At 41.4% G+C, this 26,117-nt stretch overlaps 1 protein-coding gene across 1 annotated transcript; it reads right to left on the bottom strand.

Moving 5' to 3' along the window:
- Positions 1 to 3,067: 3,067 nt before the first annotated feature.
- Positions 3,068 to 25,747, bottom strand: LOC136424668 (ATP-binding cassette sub-family C member 9-like). The gene is made up of 33 exons (XM_066413294.1): positions 25,698 to 25,747; positions 23,979 to 24,623; positions 21,909 to 22,100; positions 21,555 to 21,611; positions 20,746 to 20,943; positions 20,205 to 20,357; positions 19,617 to 19,772; positions 19,113 to 19,247; positions 18,634 to 18,678; positions 18,184 to 18,301; positions 17,645 to 17,685; positions 17,355 to 17,473; positions 16,664 to 16,778; positions 16,366 to 16,479; positions 15,900 to 15,978; positions 15,313 to 15,418; positions 14,752 to 14,850; positions 14,229 to 14,313; positions 13,813 to 13,893; positions 13,363 to 13,500; positions 11,310 to 11,487; positions 10,493 to 10,725; positions 9,981 to 10,165; positions 9,612 to 9,681; positions 9,287 to 9,444; positions 8,563 to 8,758; positions 7,610 to 7,723; positions 7,254 to 7,374; positions 6,849 to 6,982; positions 6,151 to 6,338; positions 5,337 to 5,490; positions 4,579 to 4,725; positions 3,068 to 4,109 (listed from the first exon to the last, which is right to left on the bottom strand). The coding sequence occupies exons 2-33, from the start codon at positions 24,549 to 24,551 to the stop codon at positions 3,975 to 3,977; spliced, it is 4,617 nt and encodes a 1,538-aa protein (XP_066269391.1). The 5' UTR covers positions 24,552 to 24,623; positions 25,698 to 25,747; the 3' UTR covers positions 3,068 to 3,974.
- Between the last annotated feature and the right edge of the window lie 370 nt (positions 25,748 to 26,117).

Genomic DNA, 26,117 nt, shown 5'->3' with positions numbered 1-26,117 from the left:
ACGCCTGCGCTTTGTTCCAAATCGGAGCTCAATTTTCCATCGACTACGAGACGGCATCGAACACTACAGAACGGGCCATGTTCTACCTACCCTCGGACGCTACACCGACGGGAACCTGTGGTGAAAGCAGAACCGTACTGTCTCTCACGTCCTCCGAAGACGTCGGTCTCAGCTTAACGTTTGAGGCAGAAAATGGAACATTCACTATAGCCCAAATAGTGATGACGTATGTTGAGAAGCCGCCATTGTTTCCCGACGCCAAGGTCACCAACAAAACCCGTTCTCTTACCCACGTCCCGAAACTCGGCCCCCTCGCCGACCTAGGAGAGTCCTACCGTTGCAACAGCGACTACGAATCCCAGTTTTCCGCTGCTGTCAACTTCACCGTCTACGATGTGAAAGTCCAACCGTTTCAAGTTGTGAACGACACATTTGGGGAAGAGTCAGTCTGTGACGTAGACATGACAACCCCTGTGCCAACGACAACTCCACAGCCCACTACAACCCCCATACCGACTACGACCCCGCCGCAAACCACCCCAGGCAACACCACTACCCCTGGTGTTACAACCCCCGGTGTTACAACCACACCACTTCCAGAGAACAGCACTACTACACCGGTACCCGATACACCTACCCCTCCTCCAGCTGAAGGCAAGTGGTATGTTACAGGTGAAGACGGCAAACCATGCCTCCTAGCTGACTCCGTCATACAATTCCACATCAAGTACAACATCTCAAAACATGAAACAAAGACATTAACCGTAGATGTCCCGAGCAACGCCACCGCATCAGGATCGTGTCAGGTGATGTCGTCAACGCTGGAATTAACCTTCCAACCCGGCAACTTTTCACTCCAACTCGGCTTCGCCAAAACAGCGCCACCGCCAAACAACGCAAACTTCGTCCTCAAGTCGGTTGGACTCAGATATCAAGAAGATCCTACCATCTTCAACGGCACCATCAACCCAAACAAAGACGTGGACATTAAAAACGGATTTCTGAACTTGTTCCAGACAGCGGTTGGTAAATCGTACAGATGTCAGTCCGAGGTTGAAGTCCAAATCAACAAATCGGCTGAAATTCTGTTCCAGTACACCAAGATCCAACCGTTTGGCGTGGAGGGTGGTAAGTTTGGGGAAGAGTCGGTGTGTTCGGAGGATGTTCCCACCATTCCTCCAGCGACTGCCACTAGCAAGCCGGCACCAACGCACCATCCACACGGAGGCAACAACGGTGGAGCCATCGCGGCGGGAATCCTCGTGCCGCTGATTTGCGTCATTTTCGCGATAGCTGGCTTCATCTACTACCGCAAAAGGCGAGGGGGAGGCGCCCCTTACAAGAGTTTGTAATGATCCTATCTCAGAAAACAAAACAACCACTCGCAAGATTACAGTTACTCAAGCAACTGGATAGATCTTGGAAACGGTTACTAGATGTTTCAGATAGAATCCACTACATTAATGTATCCAATTTCGTCAGTTACTGGTCTATCTTAATCTATCCAGTTGCTTGAGTAACTGTTTTCTTGCGTATCTTATAACCTGGATTAACCTTTTAAGACCAATCAACCATTGTTATTAACAAACAATGTATGCTAAAATTGTAATGTTGAATTGAGAACTTTAGATATTCTATGAAATATCTAAGTTGACATTTTCCGTATAGTCATTTATGGCAGTCTTAAAACACACATTTTTGCAGAATGCGAACCTCAGTTCGTGCGAATAAGAGCTATGCTTCTGTGTGATTTGGACTTTAAAATCATTTGATAAGAGGACTGGCAATGAAAAGGAGTTAAAATGTGTAATCGCTCACTTGCGCCCACTTAATGTAGAATTCCTAAATGAAGAAAAAAAGAATGCACATGTACTGTGAAATTCGTAGTCTGACATACTTAATACATGGATTCAACAGCGACTAAAGTGCTTAATTCATGGAATGATGAAAGTACTATATGCTTGCTTACTTGCTTATGTCGAGACTGGACGGTCTCGAGTCGTGATATATACAGTACTATATACTGGCTGGTAACCACTGCAATATGTACATAATATTAAACATGTACATAATACTGGAATATATTGTCAACAACCCGAATTAAAATGCTTGCTACACATGTGACACTTTGCGTATTTTCGAATCTGTATTTTGAATGAAAGATTGAAGTAACTTGATAAAAACGCCGTTTTTCATGACCACTTAAAGCCATCTTGTGGTCTAGTTACTATTCTTCAAGCAGAGATTTCGATCGGCGGGGTCTAGTAGTGGCCGAAAAAAAGGGATCGAGGGCAGCGTTAAAAATTGCGGCCACTAGTCGCCCTCAGACTCTATTTACTTAGTTGGGTAAGTATACTGATCTGTCTGCATATGTTTGAAGATTGCATAAGACATTCCTACAGACTGTAGCAGTGAAAGTAACAAAAGACTATGTAACAAAAACAGCGATCCCATGTCTGTCTTTCAAGGACTTTGGTCTGTTCAGTTTGTCTAACCCACACCGACATTTGTATTAAAGGCTCTTAATGTTAAACATTAATCATGAAGGACGATAGCGTGAAGAGGAAGGGACAAACCATAAAAATCACTGTGCAAAACGGAATAGTCTATTTCGTAAGTATTTTGCAGCAGTAATAAATTGGCAGAAGCTACTGACCTAAATGAAGGGAATGGATCGGAATTTTCATTCAATTTGCTGATGGTGTCTTTTTCATTAGACTTTACTTATAAGACACATACATGTATACAGACGCCCCCAAACTACAGGCTTTTCATACGACGTCATTTGCGCCATATTGGATTACGGTCTACGTTTGTTAAACCTGCCAACATGCTGCTCTAATGTAATCTAACTACCCCACAACATGGTCGGCGGGGGATTTAATTTATGATTATGATGACGTCAACGAAAAGCCTTTATACTTTACTCCCTTGTGGTAAAGTCATAAACACTTGAGAAGTTGATGAGTGCGTGCTTTAAAATGGTCCCTCCCTATTTCCACCCCTCTATTCTACATAAAGTGGTATGGTCTTGTCCCTTCTATTTTCCTGCAAGGAAGAACTCTGATTCTGATTGGTCAACAGGACTTTATTTTTTCTTACAATATGTCGACATACAAAAGTGCTAACGGAACAACACGAGGCATCTAATTTCATGGCACACAATCTATTAGGAATAAATTTCAAGCATATTGAAATGATAATACCCTGAGAGTGCTAAAAGCTACTGACAAAAAGGCTTGGCAATTCGAACAAAATTCATCCTAAGTTCATGTATATGTATAAGCATTAAATTTTGTTACCCGTATTTCCCTACATTATGCATAAACTGGTCTAGGCCATTGATGACACCACAATAGAGGGCTTGATGATCAAAATTAATCTAAATACAATCAAAGTTAAAACTTTGGTGATTGTCACGGCAGTAGTCTCAGTATGGTTGATACAAGTATAATATTCATAACTTGTGAAATGTCGTTCATTAACTAGAAAACAAAACAAAAAAGGTTTGTATTACAATCCTACCCCTATCTTCTTTCATAATCAAAAAATTACAATATCTATTATCTACACCCTGTATAAAAGATCATTAGAGAATTAATGATGACACCTGATTTGTATGAAGTCTAATATCTATAATCTGTACATTCAATTTTGCAAAAATATATTTTATAGAATATCATTCAATAAATGATTCTCACCCTCAAAATCTATCTTATTTCATCTCATATGAAAACTACAATATGATTATCTTTTTTGTGCACTCTTATATTAAACTAGATTCATCCACAACTTCTCAAGTTATGCTGTCCACGAACAAGCAGACATACCCACTTGAAAACATAAAATTCTTGGCCAAGGTAGAAATAAAATCAAGGGACTATATTATTTTGATATGTTTGAATTCTACTATCTATTTGCACATTCGAGTTGTCAAAATATCTTAAATCTTGAAAATATGCAGCCAGTTTTGTTCAGCTTCCCCTGACAAGTGCTGAGAAGAGACTGTTGGTATCACACAGAAGTTCCTGTGGAGGCCCGTTCTCCACGACCCTTCCGTCCTTCAACACCAGGATGTGGTCGTAATCCAAGATTGTCGACAAACGATGCTGGAAAAAAAAACAACTTCAGATTTAAGCCACGTTTTCCAAGATTTCTCAATAGTCCAGATTTCTTTTGATTAATTTTTGTCTTAATTGCTGCTATTTTCCTGTAGTCCGCAGGAATTAAGAACAATTTGACATCATACACTGCCTCAATTAATCACAGCTTGCATACCCTACTTTGTTAAGTACAGGTAGCACAAGTCTAACAATCAAGTGAGGTCTAGGGAAAAAAGGTGTGTTTCCGGTTGCTCGACTGTCTCCAGCAAAAATCTCAGTAAAATGTAAATTCTCCTTACATCGTGAAATTTTACTACCGTGAAGATAAAATGAATTACAATGATATGCTGGATCACTTCAGCCGAAATCTTAAAGAAAATGGAGAGAATCCCTGCCTACCCACACTTTAGGACAGCAATCAGAAACACAAATTCAAAAAGGAGAAATTTAAAAGAGATTAAATGTTATGTCTTGCCGCTATTGTGATGACTGTCCTATCGGCAAAAGCGGTCGTCACAGCAGTCTGCAGGACGCTGTCTGTCTCCAGATCCAGCGATGCTGTCGCCTCGTCCATGATGAGGATCTTCGTCTTCCTCAGGAACGCACGAGCCAAGCAGAACAACTGGAAATAAGAAATCGAAGATTAAGTTTCTGCAACTTTCTTAACAACATATAACCCAATCATGTCCATTTTACACACCACATGCTCCACTCTAGGCCATCATCAGGTTTAGGAGTTTAGTAGCATATCATATGACCTGTCTAAGCCAATCATCTATGGGCTGACAAAACTTGCATGTCAAGAATGTGTGTCTATAACTTTTCTGCAGAAGACAACAAGCCATCTCTGTCCCATCAGGTGACCTTTCTAAGCCAATTAGCCCTTGGCTGGCAAGATCTACATAAAATGTGTTACTGTATCTCATTGGTGAAGGAGACTTCCTTACTCTGTCCCATCATCATCTAAGCCAATGACAGTTCTAGGCTGACAAAATTTAGAATGTGCGACTACATGTTCATGTACAGGTGTATATCATCATCATTCTAGGGTATTATCACTCCTTTGGAGGAACCCCTCCCTTGTCAGACTCCAGGTTTTCCTCTGTCGAGCGGTTCTTGGCCATGTATACTGCCCAGGTGTTTAGTTAGATTGTCACTCCATCTTATTTTGGGCCGCCCTCTTGACGTTATATCTGACTATATATCTACAACTGTTTTGTGAGGAAGACTAACCTGTCTCTGCCCAACGCTGAAGTTCTCGCCCCCCTCAGACACCACGCTGTCCAGCCCCTCCGGTAAGTCCGACACAACCCCCTTCAGCTGGGCAGCCGCAAGGGCATCCCACAATTCCTGGTCTGACCTTGAGTCCATGGGGTCAAGGTTGAACCTGACAGGATACACATATCCAAGGTTTAGTTCTGATTGAAAGTAGATGATAATTTATGGATAGGTAATATCTTAGAATTCATTATGCATAATTTTGCATCAATTCTAACTTTTCTACGTCATAAGTGGTATTGATAGTCTACTGGTTATGGTCATACATGCCTTCACCAAAGTACACAACATTGGGCCCTATCTGTTAGGATTTAAACCTAGAAACCTATTAAACCCATTCTCCTATGCAGAGCCTCGCCCAGGTGCTTAATACATGTATATAATATACCTATGGGAGGCTCTGCTAAACTAGGCTGAGGTTTCCACTTTTACCGGTCCGGCCACCCATCAGCTATCAGCCAATCAGAGAATGAGCTCTATCTACTGGTAAAGTAAAGGTGTATCAGTAAGCGATTCTCTGATTGGCTGACAGATGGTTAGAGGCCTCATCCACAAAAGTAGAAACCTTAGCCCATATTATATAGCCTCCCCAAAGTATACTGCGTAGGCTGCAGGTGAAGCTCTGTATAGGAGATTGACAGAATCTAGCAGCCAAGCCCCTAGGCCACCTATCATATCAAGACTATTGTAAAAGAGAAACACATATTATTGGTAAAAAAATACTGCAAGATTTTAGTAAGAAAATGCAATATGTAATATGCAACAATACCTTATAGTCCCAGCAAACAAGACTGGGTCCTGTGGAATGATGGACAGTTTGGACCTCAGCGCCTGGAGACCGATCTTGCTGATGTCGACGTCGTCGATGTAAATCTTGCCTGCGAAGTTGTCAATCATCCTGAAGAGGGACAGGGTGAGGGAAGACTTCCCACTCCCGGTACGGCCGCAGATCCCAACCTGCAAACAGAATTCAAGACTCAAAGACTCAAATCTTTGTGTTCAAACAGATCTTTATAATCAGATTGCCATGTTTTGAAATAGCCATAGCAAATAAACATATAGCACAATGTGTACTGAATTTGTATCATATTCTAAGTTAAAGTCTTTCCAACAGTATTTGGTGTATAGGGTCATGCCAATCTCCATTTCTATAGTCCTTTGGCCACACAGTTGTGCATGCATTACAGCAGGGGGCTAGTCCACTGGTACGTAGTGGTGTGTGTGTTCAACACCCATGCTCTTTCCCAAGTGCTAAGCAGAGAACGCAGTATCCACCATAGGGACTGGACAGTCAGGTCAGTAGCAGATTGTACGCAGAGGTCAAAGGACAGTAAAGGATGGAAGACGCCTGTGCTAAGGTCCCTGACCCTTAACCTTCTTCCTGCCGAAGTAGCAGCAGGGAGAAGGTTAAAGTGAGGATGAGACAAGGTGACTGTGACTTAGGTTTAAGATAACTTTGCTCCATACCTTTTCTCCTCCCTTGAACAACACAGACACGTTCATCAGAACAGGCTCCAGGTCTGCGGCGTACCGGGTGGACAGCTCCGACACTCGGACCTCACCTCTGGACGGCCAGTTTGCAGGAAGGTCCACTGGAGTAAACAAAAACATTTATACTTTGTATGAAAGCTCATGTGTGTCAACTTGGCAATTGGTAGAATCTATCAACCATCGCTGAACTGTGTTGGTGGTAGATTTCTGCCTCTTAGCTTTTATATGTGTCATTTTAGTACAGCTTATGCTAAGAGCACTACATAACCCCGGGGACACGTGCACCCTGCGGCTGCCGGGCTATTTTTGGCTCCAAATCATTTGAACTCTAACTTAAAATCAACGTGGGTCCCGGGACGTACTTGAAAACTGAGAACTCACCAGTAGTGCCCTCCTGTGGTTCTGTCTGCACCTCTGTGTAATGTTTCACCCTCTCTAGAGAATTCATCTTCATCTCAACGTTTGCCAGACTACGGACAAGCCAGGTCAAATATCCAGATACCTGAAGAAAAGCAAAACAACAGTTAGCAAATTGCTAATGACTATGTCATACCTGGCATAGTAGCAGATTTATGTAACCCTGTGGAGTAATGTCAATGGAGGTTATATCATGTAGATGAAAAAATGACTAACACTGAGAAATATTTGACTTTGTACCAGGTATTAAGGATTTCTTCTTCAAAGCATCACTCCCTTTCTTCAATTTGTCTACATTCTATAGATGAAGATTTACTTACACTGAGTGCATAAGTCAGAGAGAGTCCGACCAGACCGGGTGCCAGGTGACCCAACACTGCAGCCAGGAGGGAGCTCAGAGCGGCAGCAAACACTATCACACTGCCGATCAGGTCCTGGGGTAACAATGAAAAACACAACATTATACAATTGATGTAGCTCAACATATGTGCCACATTTGAAGGAAAATGCAGCCACAAACCTTTGTTGACTACGAAATTGTTCGAAGAGTTCATTGAATACAATCGAGTTTCTGTCCAAGGCACTGACTGAAATTCTGGGTTTTGCCCATGGTACTAAACATAGTTAGGTTTTGTTTATAAACATTGGTTTTATCCTTGGTACTGAATATCATTGTGGTTCGTTCATGGGATTAAACATAGGTTTTGTCCATGGTACTAAACATGGGTTTTGTCCACGGAATTGAACATGGGTTTTGCCCTTTTTAGCAAATGTCATTCACACTGACAACGTGGGTTTTGTCCTTGGTACTGAATGCCATTCACTTTGACAACATGGTTTTTTTCCATGGTACTGAATGTCATTCAAACCAACAATATGGGTTTTGTCCATGTTACTAAATGTTATTCAAACTGACAAAATGGGTTTTGTCCATGGTACTAAATGCCATTCACACTGACAACATGGTCTTTTTCATTGGTACTATATGTCATTCATATGAAAACATGAGTGAGTGAGTGAGGGTGTGAGTAAATTAGTGGAGTGATTGTGGGTCTGAGTGAATGAATAGAGTGAGTGGGTGAGTAACTGAGTGAGTGGAGTGAAGGTGAGAGTGAGTGTGAGTGAGTGAGTGTGAATGAGTGAGTGAATCTGAATGAGTGGGAGTGAGTCTGAGTGTAAGTGAGTGAGTGTGAGTGAGTGAGTGATAGAGTGAGTGCAAGAGTGGAGTGAGTGAGTGAGTGCAAGAGTGGAGTGAGAGAACAGCAATCCTTACCAGCCTGACCCCCAGCCATCTGTTAGCTGTGTTGAGCCACATGAATGTCTTGGCAGTAGAGTCCAAGTTCTGCTGGAACTGTTGAGAGAAGCGTCCCTGCTCCTTGTACGACCGCACAGTGGACAGTCCGCCCAGTACTTCAGTAAAGCTGGCCAAAACTGGCGACTTACTGATGTTCTCCAGTCTTTGCAGCTCCCTAAAAAAGATAGAAAGTTAAATCAATCGACCTCTATAGATGTGAGGCACAATGCTTTTTCCATTGGCCATCTCCTGTGTAGTGTTTGCATTAATGTATGGCCCAAGGGCTGTCTCCAGGGCCCATCCCTCCGTCCCAGGATGAAAATTTACCTGTCGGGACGGACAAAATATCACCCTGTCCGTCCCAAAAATTGGAACTTTGTGACAAACAATTGATGAAAATGCACTTTTGTAGGCTTAAAACTAAAACTAAAACATTGGATCTCAAACAATGAGTGGGACGGAAAAAAAGGTAAGCTTGAGACAGCCCTGGTACTGCCCTACACACACAAAGGTCTGGAGAGATCGATTTTAACAAAGGGACTGGTTACATCGTGCAATTATTGTTGAATCCCCCACTCTATTCAAACTTGAGAGGGACCAGAGGACCGATCAAAAGCTTGTTGGTGAATGCTTTAATTCCTATACGGAAATAGCGTATAAAATCTTTTTAACAACTATATATATGGAAAACGGTCAATCGTACCTAGACGAGGCTCGGAAGTAATTCTGCATGAAGAAGTAGAAGCCGATGACGGGGAGGGCCGGTATGAGGAACCACGGAGTGACTATGGCGTTCACGACAACGGCGGCCAGACACTGCAGGGTGGTGGACACTACAGTCAGGATACTGGTCTGAAGTTTCTGTGGGAAGACAAACTAATAGCCTTTAGCAACACTGACAAACTAAATATATAAGACTAACTATAATGGAGAAAATATGTCAGCTAAGCTCATGTTTTAAGCAGATAGTGTATGGGCTGAAATCTATGTGTTGGTTCATTCTTTAGTTGATGAATTCAAAACCTTACCTGATCAATAGTCTGTGTGTCAGATGAAAATCTGTTAATGATCCGGCCAAGTGGAGTTGTATCAAAAAACCTACGATGAAGAAAAAATAGAATAGTTCTCATAATTCTCACACAATGTTACAACGATTTATCAAGTTTATTTACAAAAACTTCTGAAATCAGTAACTATCCCTTGGATAAATGGCAAACTGCTGTAACTACTGTAACAAATAACTACAGATCTGTATATCTGCATAGCGGGTACAAAATATTTTAGCCCTGATTCATTGTCTACTATTGTCTTAAACCCGAACTCAAAACCACCGCAAACACTCTATATTCTCCCTACCGCGAAATCAAAACCACGAATACTTGCAAAAATGCATTTACCTCATCGGTGCTCTGACGATGTTGTCCAGCATGGCGCGGTGGAGGTTCTTCGCAGCACGATAACTAACAAAGAGGAACAGCAGCGCACCAATCAGCGTCGTCAGAATAACGCCGCCCGACAGAATGGCGTAGCCAATCAGGTAGTATTCTACATCTGTGACACCGGGGTGTTCGATCCCGACAAACTGGGGTGGGAGGGGGTCAAGGAGACAAAAAAACATGTGAAAGTCTTACTGATATAGTACTATACTAAATTTTTTATTGGTTTTATGTTCGATTTTTACAACGAAGTTACAACCAATGCAAAAATGTTTGTTAGGGGTAATTATTAACAATAATGAGAGCTGCATCTAAAATTCAAATTTTCAACAATCAAGAACAATTTTGCCCTGAATGTCTATCTTGAAAACAATAAGGTTGGCCAGAAACCAAGTTTTCGCTGATTGGCTGCCATCGCTCTTACCCTGTACCCAAACAACGAATCTGAAGACCCGTAGCATCTTCTCACTTACCATAGAAGTATAACTGGTCTCTAATTGGCTGCCATTATGACCGCTGGCTGCTGAGGACCAATCAGATAGCCAGAAGTCCCTTGCAACAGCAAAACCCCTCAAGGCCACCTGGGCCAGCATAGCCACGATGACAAGTACAATCCCGCCAGCGTACGCGTAGGTCAGGTACACCTTGACCTCCACTATGCCCTTTTCCCGCTCTTCCTGGGTCATCAGTTTTCCATCCTTCCTTTCTGAAAAAAATATTGGATGAATCTTAAGCAGTTGAACATTTTCTGAGACTATTAGCAAAAGATTTCATCATCTTATTTTGACCAAAAAGTCCATTCCCAGGCAAGCATAAACAAAGTCATTGTCTACAAAAATGTGTAATGCAGTACCCTTTTCTCAGAAAAAACTATGTCTCAGTACGTTGTTCCAAATAAATAGCTGTCTGCTTTCATTGACTGTCACAGTAACTTTCCTTAGAATTTAAAGGTTCTGGGTTCGAGTCCCTAGCAGGTCCCATTGTTGTGTCCTTGGGAATTTAACACCAATTTCCAAGTAAATAAATTCGACTCCGTTGAAAATAAGTACATAACTTTAGCTAGGAACAATTCCTTTCCGATGGGATCTAAAGCTGGATGTCCCGTGTTTGAGACGAGCCACACCTCGATCATATTAAAGACCAAACCACATCTAACATTGCTGATCAGAGTACATGTGCATGTAGGTGTGAGTGGATTAACCCTATCAATGCATTATGCACTTTGTACGTTAAGACTGTACAAAACTGATGAGTTACTGGATTACAATTATGATATTGTATTGAACAGACCTTTTTCATCCTCCTCCTTCTTGTCTTTCTTTTCATCGTTTTTTACATCCTCCTCTTCCTCCTCCTCCTCTTGCTCGTCCCATTCTTCCTTCCATTGTTCGAACAGATGAGGACTGGCCTGAGATATCTCCTCCAGGGTTCCCTGGATGGCCACCTGGCCGTCCTTCATCACAAGGATCTGGTACGAAACAATTCATAACTAGAGTTCCACGACCTCATACCTTCGCCAAATGATTTTAACCTTCATGACTGACGTATCAGGAGTGATTGTCATCAATTATAAATCATACCAGTTGATCTTCTTCACCCAAAAAAAAGGATGAGCTTAACAAAGAAGGCTATGCAAACAAAGTAACATTTATCTTGAATTATGCAAATGGCGTCTTTATTAGCATAATTTGATTCAACGATGTTCACATTCACATAACTTCCAAATGACACAAGTATAAAATTGCCATCATTTACCTGTATGGAAGTATAGTAGTTTCTCATTAATTATGCAAATTAGGCCTACATTTGCATATTTCTTATGTATCAAATTCTTCAGTAACAAATGTCACATATGTCAATAGTCATATCATGGAATACAGTGGGTTTTTAAAATTGTCTCATTAATTATGCAAATTAGAATCTGATTTGCATAATTATCGTCCAATCATACAAAGCATCACGTAAGCTATCAACATACCAAAAATCATTACCATCCATCATGCCCATCTTGAGTTATAGTGTTGTCTCATCAATTATGCAAATGAGGTCTTCATTTGCATAATTGATATCTATCAATATTTCTCTCTTCTTCAGTTACATATGTCACATGTTTGAGAGTCCTATCGTGGAATTTGGCAGATGTATAAACTTTCCTCATTAATTATGCAAATTACACATTGATTAGTATAGTATCTAATCATGTACATCATCACTCAAGCTATCTACTTACCAAAAATCATAACCATCCATCGAGCCCTTCTTGAGTTATTCCCTTTCAAAGTCTGAACCAAAACCTGATCCTGCAGCTCCAAAAAAGCCGCTAGGGGGCCAAAACCTATACCACTTACTCTCTGTCCAAAGAGCTATCTACCACTCAAAAATCAGTTCCATAGCATGTCCAGAACACGAGATATCGAAACAGGAAGTTCCGCTGCAGTACCGTAAAAAGCCGCTAGGGGGCTCAAAATCTAATCATTTCCTAGTCTCATCAAGACCTACCCACCTACCAAATATCAAGACAATCCATCCAAGCCTTCTCGAGTTATGCTGTACGTTACAAACAAACACACAAACACACAAACGCTACCCTCTGCATAACCTTCTCAGCGAAGGTAATCACAATTTAGGATTTTGTAGAAGAATCTGGTGACTGGAGCCAGAAAATTAAAATTCTGCAGAGTTCCAGTTCCAAAGATTCTACAGACTTCTACAGAACTGGCTGATGCTGGCTCTACTTTCCAGAATTCTGCTTCCTAGGAAGCAGAATTCTTCCTCCTATTCCCAGAATTCTGCTCCTATTCCCAGAATTCTGCCTCCTATTCCTAGAATTCTGCACAGAATTGGCCTAGTCCCCGGGGGTAATCAATGGCTGCTACATGTAGATGTCTTTTTAACTTCATTTTCACCTACCAGACGTGATATTAATGTTTGGGTTTGGGTTTAAGATCACTGAAATGTGGAAGGTATTGCCAAATTAAACTGGAATTGCCAAATTAGACTTTTATAACCAGTTCCTCAGGGAAAACAGTTATACTTCACTGCTATTGGCTCCACCCCTGAGGCGTTGCTAAAACAAATCTTGGTACTCACCAGGTCTGCCTGTGGAAGCAGCTGCGGCTTAGGGAATACAGTTAATATATACTTCACTACAGGTACTACATAATATACATGCATACTTTATTGGCTCCACCCCTGAGGCGTTGCCAAAACAAATCTTGGTACCCACCAGGTCTGCCTGTGGAAGCAGCTGCAGCTTAGGGAATAGTTATACTTCACAACAGGTACTACATATACTTCATTGGCTCCACCCCTGAGGCTTCGCCAAAATAAACAAGGTCCCCACCAGGTCTGCCTCTGGAAGCAGCTGCAGCTTGTGAGTGACGAGGATCACAGTTCTCCCCTCCGCCGCCAGCAATCCCACAATGCCCTCCTCAAACAGCTGGGTCCCCACGTGGACATCCAGCGCTGACAGAGGATCGTCCTGAGATTTTGATGTAAATAATCTTAATAAATGATAATTTGTTGTTAAGTCTTAGCATAACGAACCAAAGTGTTCATGTTGGCGGCCAGGTTTCTTCTAAGTTTATCTTTCTGTAGATTATCAAAATCAAAATTGTTGGTAACGGCACTTAAAATTTGCAACACAGTGAAAATCATAACTTTGTCGTGTCTTTTGAGCTTGGAGGTGACACAAAAGTAACAGTGCAACGCAAGACAGAAAAAAGGAGAAAACTAGCCATAAAGATTTATCACCTTTGTGATATCATATGACAAAAAGTGAACAAATTCTTACCAGTATGACAATGTCAGCTGTGGAGTATAAAGCCCTGGCCACACTCACTCTCTGCTTCTGCCCACCACTCAGGTTGATACCCTGGCATGGTAGGGAAGGAAAGTGTTATGTTCGTGTTTTTGATGCTTCGAGTCTGTGAACATATCAACTGAAATATCAAGAATAAATGACTAGTAATATATGTGGCGTTGGCGTGGCGTAACGGTTAGAACATCGGACTCAGAACCACACAATCTTCCCTGACGGTGGAGTGGCGCCCGCCGGGCCAGTTGGGCTAATCTGTCAAAATGTGTGCCAAAAACACACGGATTTGGTGCACCAATGTGCTTACATCTGCACATTGACATCCAGCTTAAGAACCGTAATTTTTTATATATATGTTTAAAAAAAGGAACAGCTACAGAAGTGAGCCCCACCTTTTCTCCAATTTCTGTTTCCTCCCCTGCAGGTAGTATGTCCAGGTCAGGTTGAAGAGCACAGGCTGAGATTACAGCTGAATATCTGCAGTAGGGAGAAACTAACTGTGATCATTTGGAACAAGTGGAAAAGCAAATTAAAGTAATACATTGTGTTTTATGAATCATGTTACATTTCATAATCTGTCCCTAAAGGGTTTCACTCCACTCATCCATTGAGTTGACACAGCAATAAACAACACACATTACAGATATAAAATTCATTCTCCTATAATGAAATATTACTGTTCTTACCAAGTGAATGTAGCAAAAAACTGAATACTGTCTTGGAGTTCCAATGTCAAAATATCTAAAAACAACAAATCAGCTGAAATTGTTTCAGAAGTTGAACACAGTTTTAGCTTTCAGTCCAAACTGAATTATCTTCAAAGCGGGTATCGCAATAAATTGTGACAATGTGGTCAAAAATTGATAAAAAATTATTGATAATCATTGATTGTAACTGATCAATGAATGCACTAACCTCCCCCTGTCCATCGGTGACCCAAACAGAATGTTGTCCTTCAGGGAGGCATTCAGTAACCAAGGCTTCTGGGCAGCAAAGGCTACACAGTTATGAGCGCTGTATACAAGCCAAAACAAAGATAAGTTGTCATAATTATACAACATGATTTTGGAAACTGTATTGTATCATCTTTGCCACTCACAACCAGAACAAGACAAAAAATACTTAAACTGGATATGCTGCTGCAATACCAATTAAAGTTGCGAGGAGGCCCACAATCAACCTTCAAGTTGATATTCTTCATCTTTTCAAAACCTCTTTAATATCATAATAATTATTACATTCATCCATGCTATTAGCTTCTTGAGTTATGCTGGTTGTGCAATGTATGCAAAAACACTAACACTGACACACAAACACACCCAAAACAATACCTCTGCTCACGGAGGTAACTAGAACAATACCTTTAATAACCTTAATATATCAATAATGTGGCAATACAAGTGCAAGTACGCCTCATGGAAACCTCAACTTTCCTACACAAAGTACCATCTACTCTAAGAAAAGAATAGTACATACCTAGAAAATCTGACTGATCCTGTTATTGTCGTCATCTCCCCCAGTAGTGCATTCAGGAGTGACGACTTCCCACTTCCAACTGATCCGACGATGAACGTCAATTTACCTAAAAACAGACAAACAAGCAACTGATGAATTCATTAGCCTACTGTAATTCTTGTCTCTGTAACTTTATGTTAACGGGTTTCACGGTCACCTCTGTACCGTGAACTTACATGTGTATTGTCACTGGAAAAAACCCTGTTGTTATCATGGATGATTCCATCGCACATCCGTTTTGTAAATCACTTGCCATCATTGTGAAGTCAAGGTTCAGTGAAAATGTCCATTTTCCTTACACTGTGAAATTTTGATACTGTGAAGATAAATTTAAAGTGAATTACAGTAACTCATGTGCGGAGCTAATATAATGAATGTAAATAATGAATAATCTAAATAATGAATGCCGTAAGACATCAGTAATTAGTTTTCTTTCCCATTATACTTTTGTCAAAGCATATCGGCATAGCAGTAGACTATTAATAAATTATGCATATTGTTCTTTCCTTCCTGAATCTCTGTGACCTTGAATCCTTATAAGCTCTGACCTTGAGGGATGCTGATGTAGAGGTCAGTCAAGATGGGTTGTTTGGACTCCAGATCCCAGGCAAACGACCCATCTTCAACCTGGAAATATGATAAGATCTTACACAAAATTGTCGCTGATGAAACTTAAGCAAAACCACAATTAACAACAGAAAACAATGATAATAAAAAGATTTGCAGGAGGAGGGAAAAACCTTAAGTGGCTAATACCTAAACTACTTTAACATTCAATATATCAATAATCTAAAGAAGAAATAAATATCATATATAAAATGAAAAATTAGTAAATTACATTAGAATGGTCACATAATTAAGCCATGATCAAATTATTGAATGAATGATGATAAAGGGCTATTACAGACGACTAGGTACATGTAATGAAATGACTTTTTGGGGCACTTTTAAACATTAGAAAAGAGGAGGCTGCTCACATATTTGTATGAAGACTATAATTTAGTATATACCCACCTGAATGGCAGTGTTGTCGTTAAGTTCGAAAGTCTCTGATCCCAACTGACTGGCGTTGATGACAAGAGGGCTCCTCTGGTCTTCTGATGGGTGAAATGCATTCACCAAATCCATCTGAAAAAGAGAAACAATGATTTAATTCACGACTATCAAAATCAAAATCTATCACAATTAAAGGTATGTTTCACCATTCAAAGCAAAAAAATATCATAATGTCACATGTTTCTTAATTCTGACCGTACCTTTGAAATAGATTCTGTTGGCCAAATTACTCAAATTTGTGGGACTCATTTCTTACCTCACTACTGGTAGGCAGTGATTCTCCCCTCAGTTCCTGATCAGTACCATCCACTTCAGGAGCAACAAAGAACTTTCCCAGCCTCCTGTTGCTAACTACGGCATTCACTGTAACCCTGTATAATTGCGTAATTTGCATAACTGTTAAAATGCAATGCCATAATAGTTATACAGTAGAATCTTCTGATTTGCTTACCTGATTTGTCAGTGTATTTTATGCAATTTTATTTTGTACATGAAGCTTGTTCTCTTACTGGTTTGGTCTGATTCTTGTACTCATAAAATCCAAATCAACAAGATTAGTTGTCTTTGTGCAAAAAATACCCTAGTGACAATCTACAAAGTTTTTCTATCAAGTAAATAGTTGGCAAGGTGGTCTTGTGGTTTAGCATTTTTCACTTACTAACATAATCTAAAGGTTCTGGGTTCACCCAAAATGGCAGCAACCTGAAATTAGATTGTGTTTAGTTCCCTGAAAGGAAAATATATTGCTACACAGCTTTACCTGGCCAGTTCTCTGGTACACATTCTACACTGACTGCATATCAAATGGCATTAACTTTGCAAATCCTACCTTTAAATTGGTGTAAGTGGTCTTCTTTCAAAACTGTAGATTGTAAAATGCAGCGATCGCCTACTAATGGCCATAGACACAACGGACAGTTGTTTCAGTGGGAAAGGAGGTGACTTACCTGGTCACCATTGGAAGTACCATCAGTGGAACTTCCAGAATGTTGAACAGGGCAAGGGAGGAGAAGGCCTTCCCAGCAGTCAACGGTTCATCGGCGATCAGTGTGTACAGACCGAATGTCTGCAAACAGACATGGTAAATGATGAAATTGAAACATGGCAATTAGAGATGGCAGACTTCACCTACTCTCGCTAGGTAAAGCAGAAACATTTTGAGACGATACTAGGTGGGCGGGGCTATGGGATCGCTCTATTTCAAGACTCCAGTATTGTACATTTATAGAGACCTTACCAGTAGTGTTGTAAGTATTGGTGTTCCTCTGGTGATGAACACTGCAAGCGTAAAAGACAAATACATTTGAGATCTAAACTAAATCTGTATCCTAATAGCATGATTGTTAAAATAAAAAGTTTATACCGCCCGCCATCACCACCCAAAGAAAGCATAGAATTAATGATCATGTGCTGAAATCTGCATAGTGAGCTGATAATTAGTTTGGTGACTTTTTTGGGCCTGTGTTTTAAGCTGTTTTATTTAGAAAACAATTAATAAATTACAGCAACTACAACAACATACTGAATGCCATGCAATGCCAACTTTATGTAACAGACAGATTCTACTTACAATTTGAAAGAATGATACATTCACGCATCTAACTGTTGCTCAACCGCATCTGTCTTTACCGTGAATATTACAGTGTGCATGAGAAAGCACAATTTAGAAAACATCCTTGGTTGTTGGTTGCGCCAGGTGGTTTGCTGGCCAGGTTTGACTGTAGTTCGTAACAATTCTGTTTAGCAATACCATGAAGTTAACTGAACAACACTTACAGACACAGACACCATACAGGAATCCCTTTAGGAGCACTCCGAGCTCCTTTTTCCTGGCTCCTTTGATCATATCGGAGAAGATATCTTCCCATGCGTACAGTTTGATCAGCTTCATAGCCTGCGGAGCACAAGTTTTCATAATTATCAGATTGAATTTATGGCTTTCAATGATACATATAATAATACATTGTGAAACTGGAAATTATTATAATAGATAATAGTCAACAATAAGTCACAAAAAGTGACATAATGAGAAGGTTAACAACGAGTAAAAAGATCTTGGCATATTGTTGAACATTTGATAAAAAGATTGTTTGCAAAGGAAGAAATGATAATCAAAACAAATAATTTTTTCATAAGAAGATACCAGGTAAGTTAAACATGATTGTACAAGATGATCTATTGAAATGTGAATAATAATACTTATATGGTGTACCATATAAGACCTACCTGTAGCATCTCATTGGACTTCTTAATTCGCTGGTCAGTTTGTTCCTGTTTGATGGGAAAATAATCCTGTTTTTATAAAAGCATATATTTCAAATGTAAAGTAAAAGTCATATATATAACAGTAGTGCATGTACTTTAATACTGATAATCGAAGTATATCTAAAAAAAATCTATCTTACCACTACATCGGTTTATGTAAATGTAGTTGGCAGCCATCAGTTGTAAATTTGAAATGATTTACTGAGTTTGTTTATTCAGTCTTTCAAGACGAGCTGCATACAAAATAATGTAAATTTGTTACTACAATGTACTACTCAGTAGTAAATGTCCTACCAAAGTAATTTTTGTGGGCACCAATTTTCCACGACCAGAACTATACTTGCCCATTACATTTGTAAAAGTGGTAGTATGCGTAGCAATACAGTTACATAGTACATATACATGTAGTTAGTGCTTAGAAGTAGTAAATGTGGACCCACCAGAGTCTCTTTCTGCAGGCGGCCCATCTTCATAGCCAGGTACCACTGGACTGGAGCCAGCAGGATCATCAGGCCCGCCCCGGCCAGGGCCGCCTCCCCTAGCGACAGGTACAACATCACCATGGCAACCACCAGCTGGGATAAACAAATAGAAGAGAGGCATGGCCAAAATGAAAATTTAGACAAAATGCCCTCGACCCAGGCGAAAATGAGTACCTAGCTTTCGTCAGGGATGATCTTGGATGAGGCATAAAGCCGGAGGTCCCGTGTTTGAGGAGAGCCACATTTTGACTACAACAAAGAATCCACTTCACTTATTGAAAAGAGTAGGGGTCCATCCTGGTGTGATTGGATCAAACCTTACAGTCTGGTCTTACACAGCTTGTACATGTGCATGTACCTACAGCTAGTTGGCAATATGTTCCCCCAGGTGAAATTAAAATAAACAAACGAAAGGGTGTTTACCGGTTATGCGAAACATACAAATATTTAAAGTTGCCTTACCGTGATTGGTGCGGACCACAGGTAGAAGATGTAGAGGAAAAAGTCCATGATGTTCCCGGCGTCGATAGACAGGTGGTTGATGACTTCACCCGTCGTCATGGTAACTCCTGTCAGGGCGGCCGAGGACAGGCGCAACGTCTTCTCATACACCATGGCCTGGGGGAAACAAACAAACAAACAAAACTGTAAACAAAAACAAAGCTTAAAGTAATAATGGTTAATGAAGCAAATTTAGCATCATGAATAGCATATGAATAGAATGGTACCTTTTCTGACACGGCCAGTGGAAGATTTAATAGCTCTTCAGTGAGCTTGGTTTGAGATCACTTTCACTAATTTTTCAAGCTTACAGATCCAGACTTCTGCCTTACATTATATTATTCATGAAGACCAGTTTTTTAGTCCTTTTCATACACTGATCTCAGAGCCTCACCGACCTTAAACGTACAAATTTGAAACTAAATAAATGAATGCAAATACTGCACAGGCATGCAGACAATCTCTCATTGGCTGAACTGCTAATTGCTCTACAATCATTTGGTTGAACTGCTAATTAGGATAGACAGTCAAGATATAGCATATGCCCACCTGTAAGCCAGTTTTTGCACTGATGCCCTCCCTCATCACTATGTAGTTGGCCATGTGTAAACAGCAGGCCTTGGTTACCAGGGCAACCAGCAGAACAACTGTAAGGACAAAGCCGTTCCGCGCGAAGGTGTCAAAGGTCACCAAGCTCACCCCCTAAGAAGAGTACAACAAGAAATTTGAAGTTCTTTAATCATAATATTGAACTATAGTGTTTAACGTACTTGCTTCTTTAAGGCCACCAGTTGAATTTCGTGTCCGTTGGATTTTTTTTGGAGATTAGTAAAGTCTATAATTGCAAATTCGTAGCTTGGATTCATTCATATTCTGAAACATTGTAAATTGTACATCGCCATCCATTTTTCATTTATTTGAAATAGAAAAAAAAAATAGAGTAGCAAATCCAATAACCAAGTGATCAAATTTCTTGCAGAACTGCCGAGATAATCTATTGACTTTTAATCAGAAAATATAAAGTTGAAGCAAGACGAAAGACGATATTTCAAAGCGTACATGTACATGTACAATACATTTCCATATGTACCTGAGGAATGGTTGTATTGCTCTGCGGTTGGTGGGACAGTTCTACGTATTGCACGACGCGGTCGATACAGAAGGGTCCGACAAAAGCAAGCAACGAGCCGACGAACTGGAACAGGCAGCCGAGGAAGAACCTCCACCCGTACACCGTCACGAAAGACGCCCACAGACTCCTGGCAGGATGGGCACTGGTCCATTTGGTCTGAGATGGAAAGAAGGAAAAATACTGTAAATGCATTTAAGTTCGCGTGGTTTTTATTTCGCGCTATAGCAAAAATGGACTGTTCTTGGTGGTTTTAAGTTTGCGGCAGCGCTATAGTTACATACTGCTAACAGAATTTGACAAAAAATTTGCGATGGATTTAACTTGTTTAAGTTCACCTTGAATCGGCCGCAAAAACCACGGCCACCAAGTCAACATCAAACCATCGCGAATATTTCTGCATTTACAGTATTTTGTCAACTGCTAAGGAATGAAGTAGTTATAAAAAGTTAACAAATATTTGTATCCATTGATCACTTCCTGTCGCTCTACAGTGAACATATCTAGGTGCCATAACTGCAAAAACACAGACAGACCAAAATCTATACCTCCCCGTGAATGAGTAGCCTCTTCCATTGACCCTATGACCTGGAATGTCTGTTATTGCTGATAATATTTTTGGATCATTTAGAATGGTCCTTGAAAATGTCACATTCTTTTCCAAGTACATGTCATATGATATATTGTTACCCACTGTTTTCCAGACATTTCTTTATCAAGTATAACATCCTAAGTATTATCAAATTATGTAAGACCCTTTTAAGACATACCATGTGTTCGTTAAATGCTTGTCCAAGTAGTTTATGGTTCACTGCAGCATGATGCTCCTGGAAAACCAAGGAAAAAAAATCAATGAAACCTTCAGCTAAACTTATTGACAAACAAACAGCTGCAGTTCCAATCAACAACACTAGAGGGCTCAAAGCTTAATAGTAAACATGTATACCTCTACTTGATGACACTGAGACTGAAAAAAAATATCATATTTTTAAGTATCATCAGTTTCATGGAGGAAACAACAAGTAAAGTCGATGAAATAATAACAGGAAACACATATTCATAACTGAATATGCATATCATTAAGCGGACGATACCATTACACAAAAAGGGGGGTTCAGACTAACCTTGGGCAACTTTCCAAGGTCACTCATCTCTAAAGGCCGCTTGTATCCGAGACTGAGGAAACCGTTCAGCCACCAGTAAGTTACCATGGATACGGGATTGACGAACGGCTGGTAGAAGGTCATCTCTCTGTCCTGAAGGTCAGATGGTGGGAGGGAGGGGGGCACTGCACAACACGATCCACAGCAGTACCTCTGTGGAAAAGTAAGAACACTTAAAAGTAAAATCTTGCATATTTTCCTTATCAAATCAAAGTTTGGCTAATACAGTAATAGTTAATCAGCAGGGCTTGAAATTCAATAAACTTAGATATCTCATTACAAAGTTGAGAATTCAGAAAGAATTTTGGGTGTAAAATCGGGGTCTTCGAGCACGTTAAACTTAAAGTGGAAAGGCTTGCAACCCCTCCCTCCCTGTAAAAGTATACCCTACAACAGCAAGGAAACTTATTGACTTATATATTGTATATGCCACATTTAGGTGCTACAGGGGTCTGAACGAACGAACGAACGAACGAACGCATGTTGTGAAGTAAAGATATTAGGGTAAAGCAGGCATCCTCAATTGAGGTGAAGCATAATGCTTTTTCAAGTAGCTAGTGGTAGTGCAATGCGACTTCGCCAGTCGGCTCGCGTTTTTGGCCAAGCACACCAGGTCACTTTAACTCTTCTCGATAAGTGTGTTGGGTTCTTATACGTGCAGAGGTTTGACTCTTGAGGCTTACGCCCGAAGCTCCTGTACCGTCACAAACCATGCCTGTCACGTTCTATGCTTTCCCAGGCACAGAACGTGACACAGCCCGACCGTCACAGACTGTGCCCGGAAGTGCTGTCAATCACTGTGACTGACGGGACAGTGATGCCCGCGTTTCCATATAAGGCAGCGTGTTTTTGTTTACCGCAGTCCCCCCACCCCCCGTCATCTTTGTTTTTTGGGGCGCTGAGGTAAGGAGGAACAGCGTAATTCTCGCTCTGTAAAATAATTGAATAACTTATACCTAGAATTGAAGTGGCACAAAAAGACAGTGTCTATAACAGATGCTAAAAAAACCAATTTGTAAGACTAAATATATTCTATCCAGGGAAACCAGATCTAGACTAGGATCGGGCCACTTGGCGGTTACTTCGACGTCCCGAGGCAGTCAGCTCGCCCGATCTAAATCAATGCTACGGGAAGTTGTAGCCCCGGGCACTGTCCAGGCACGGTTCGTGATAGTGCCGGAGTGTCACAAACTGTGCTTTTGCCCCAGGCACGGTTTGTGAGATTCAGGCACGGTTTGTGACACTCGGGCACTGTCACAATGCGTGCCTGGGCACAGGTTGTGACAGTGCCCGAGTGTCACAAACCGTGCCTGGGGCAAAAGCACGGTTTGTGACACTCGCGCACTGCCACGAACCGTGCCTCAGGACACAGTCGTGAATGGCACGGTTCGGAACGGATTTCTATTGTAGAAATTCGTGATAAGACGTCCGTCTGTTTGTGCCACATCAACTCTAAGTCCAAATCATCCAAGACAAGCGCGAAATGTATTTCAATGAGCGAGAATTACGTTGATTCTTTCTCATCCCAGCGCCCCGAAAAAAAACAAAGATGGCGGTCTGCAGGGAAAAAACGCGTTGGGCAGACTCCTCCCCCTCAAAACACTAAGCTCCGCCCAAGAGCACAGTATGGGATAAGACCCCCTGTGTGTCACGAACTGTGCTCGGTTGGGCACCATTCGTGACGGTACGTGTCCGAGCGTCACAAACGGTGCTTTTGTCCCAGGCACGGTTTGTGACACGCGGGCACTGTCACAAACCGTGCCTGCATGGGCACCAAACTTGACAAAGCACCAAACGTAACGCGACAGCTCCCTCATACACGGGGCCAGCGGCTTTAATGTCACCATCCGAAAAGACGAATGCAATCCCTTACAACATGTCCGAGCTCGAGTCGACCACTGAGGATCGAACGCGGGCCCTAGGATCCGAGGAATTTGATCCAGATGGCAAAGCAGCGTGGTTGCGTTACCGCTTGTGCCACGGGGACATGTCCAAGTGACGTAAGTTACTTAAAACAACTCTAAGACTTACCTTTGATAGCAGCAGGTAAAGTTCTATCACCAGCAGTAGCACATATGCAGCAGCGACGACAATAGTCACGTAGAACCTAACATACAAGTCTTTCGCGTACCCAGCATGCACCATTCTCCACACCTTCCACCCCTGCAGCCCGCCGACCCCCGCCCAGTACACGAGCAGCGACAGCAGCGGAACACGACAGTTTCCCGTCTCCCACGCGTTGTACAGACTGATCGTCAGGAACGTCGCAACCAATCCGAGGATAGACGGCACGTACAAGTACGGCCATGGACGTTCCGAGTCGCTTGCCGATATCGCTCCCGCGCCGATGGCGCACATGTAACTCAGTAGCAGCAGTAGAGAGAGCAGCCAGCGGAGCGTATGACCTGAGTAATGCGACCACGGTGCCACGTGGGTCGACTTTTCCCGACAGCAGTACGTTATGCCAGTAACCATAGCAACCAGGGTGACGTACACATGCGATACACAGCTCAACATCTCGGGAAGACATGTTGGGTGGTCTGGGCTAGCGCTGTTCTTTGATGTAAAGTTGCAAATAAGACTCTGCAAGAGATGGTCATCCATGATTGGTGGATCAGTCTAAGACACATCAAGTCCTCGATTCGTTGAGATGGGTGATGTTCTTTTTGAAGTAATCTAGAAGAAAGAAGAGACTGTAGGTCATTTACACAAGGTTATCTAAAGTTTTGAAGGAGACATGGTTTTGTGGAACTGGGTACTTTTTGTACAGTACGGGTCGGGCATTCACCTAGTGCTAGCAACCACCTGGCGTATTAAGTAGGGGTGGGTACCGGTACATAAAATTCAGGTCCGGTCTAGGTCCAGGTCCAGAAGGTCAGGTCCAGAGGTCCGGACCTGTACCTGTACCTGATACCTGTAAATTATAACTATACTCTCCTCGCCGTCTGTTTACTCATCCTTTAAGTGTTTCTAGGTATGATTCACAGCTAACCTCCACGAAAACGACTCGTTAAATCTGCTGTTTTGTATTTCCTTAGACCAGTTATGTGGCCGCCTGTTGGTAGCCTGGTACTATAAATTTTCTAATCGGTCCATAGACCGGTTCACTGATTTTTTACGGACCGTTTTTTTTGGACCGGTCCATCAAGAAATACCGGTTTTGTACCGGTACACGGTACCGGTACCTACTACCCACCCCTAGTATTAAAGCAACCTGGACCTTTTCTCAGTCTTTTTTGAGTGTGGTTGCTGAGGACAAGTTTGGCATTATTAAAGTAAATCACTGTAACTGTTTTTAATTTAGACGAAAACCATATTGTTTTCAATTTGACTTCAAACAAGAATGTCTTCATCGCTTCACAGCTTAATCAAGGTAAAGGTACAGATAGATACGAATACATGCAATCTACACGGAAGGACAGAAATGGATGACCTATATAATATATCGAGAATTTCTTCATCAAATTTTATGCAAAAATTATCATGGATGGCATTGTGGGGGTGAAGTCATAAAATAAAAGAAATGCAATGTTTCAATATAATTTTCATAAGGTCCCAGTTACGTATAAGTTTAGAGTTATTATCTAGCATTATGGGGGTTAAAAAAACAGACTTGTGGGAGGGGGGCACCGGTAAGGATGTTTTCATGCAAACACCACTTGTCAAACTTCTAGGCATATATACAGATCCTCTACATGCACTTTACAAACAGCCCAACGTTAAATTTATACAAAGAATACAAACTCTTACTAGTTTGTTGTGCAAGAAAGTTGAGTACTGTCCAGTACCATGGTGAAATGTACGAAGTTAAACAAGACGGGGACTAATGTACAAAGTACGAAGCGCCATGTGACGTCACACCATGTGCTGTTATCTAACTAGTGTTAGCATAGAAAGTTGCCATGTGTGCGTGTCACCTAGCTTCCCGGGGTTTCGCCATGACATGCAGCGCCGACTAGCGGCTAATGGTAACAGTGCAGGTTATCTAATCGTCAAGCAGTGATACACTAGGGGTGGTTCGAGGGTATAGAAAATAATAACAAGAAGATACTGGGAGTAGAAGATTGTGACTGGATAAAGGGCTTCCCTGTCGATCACTCGGGGTGGGTCGCTGTCAGAGGAGCCATAAGGCCAGCTCATCTTATCTTATATGTTGCCAGCCACGCCACA

This window comes from Branchiostoma lanceolatum, chromosome 18 (genome assembly GCF_035083965.1).
Source record: "Branchiostoma lanceolatum isolate klBraLanc5 chromosome 18, klBraLanc5.hap2, whole genome shotgun sequence".
NCBI lineage: Eukaryota > Metazoa > Chordata > Leptocardii > Amphioxiformes > Branchiostomatidae > Branchiostoma > Branchiostoma lanceolatum.
This window is presented reverse-complemented; position numbering and strand designations above follow the sequence as displayed.

Excerpts from the sequence above, each read along its gene's own strand:
- LOC136424668 (XM_066413294.1), bottom strand. The coding sequence starts at position 24,551 with ATGGATGACCATCTCTTGCAGAGTCTTATTTGCAACTTTACATCAAAG. Across the intron at positions 9,682-9,980 it reads ATCGTCAGAGCACCGATGAG|GTTTTTTGATACAACTCCAC; the intron begins GTAAATGCATTT and ends TCTTCATCGTAG. Across the intron at positions 8,759-9,286 it reads TACTTCCGAGCCTCGTCTAG|GGAGCTGCAAAGACTGGAGA; the intron begins GTACGATTGACC and ends TATCTTTTTTAG.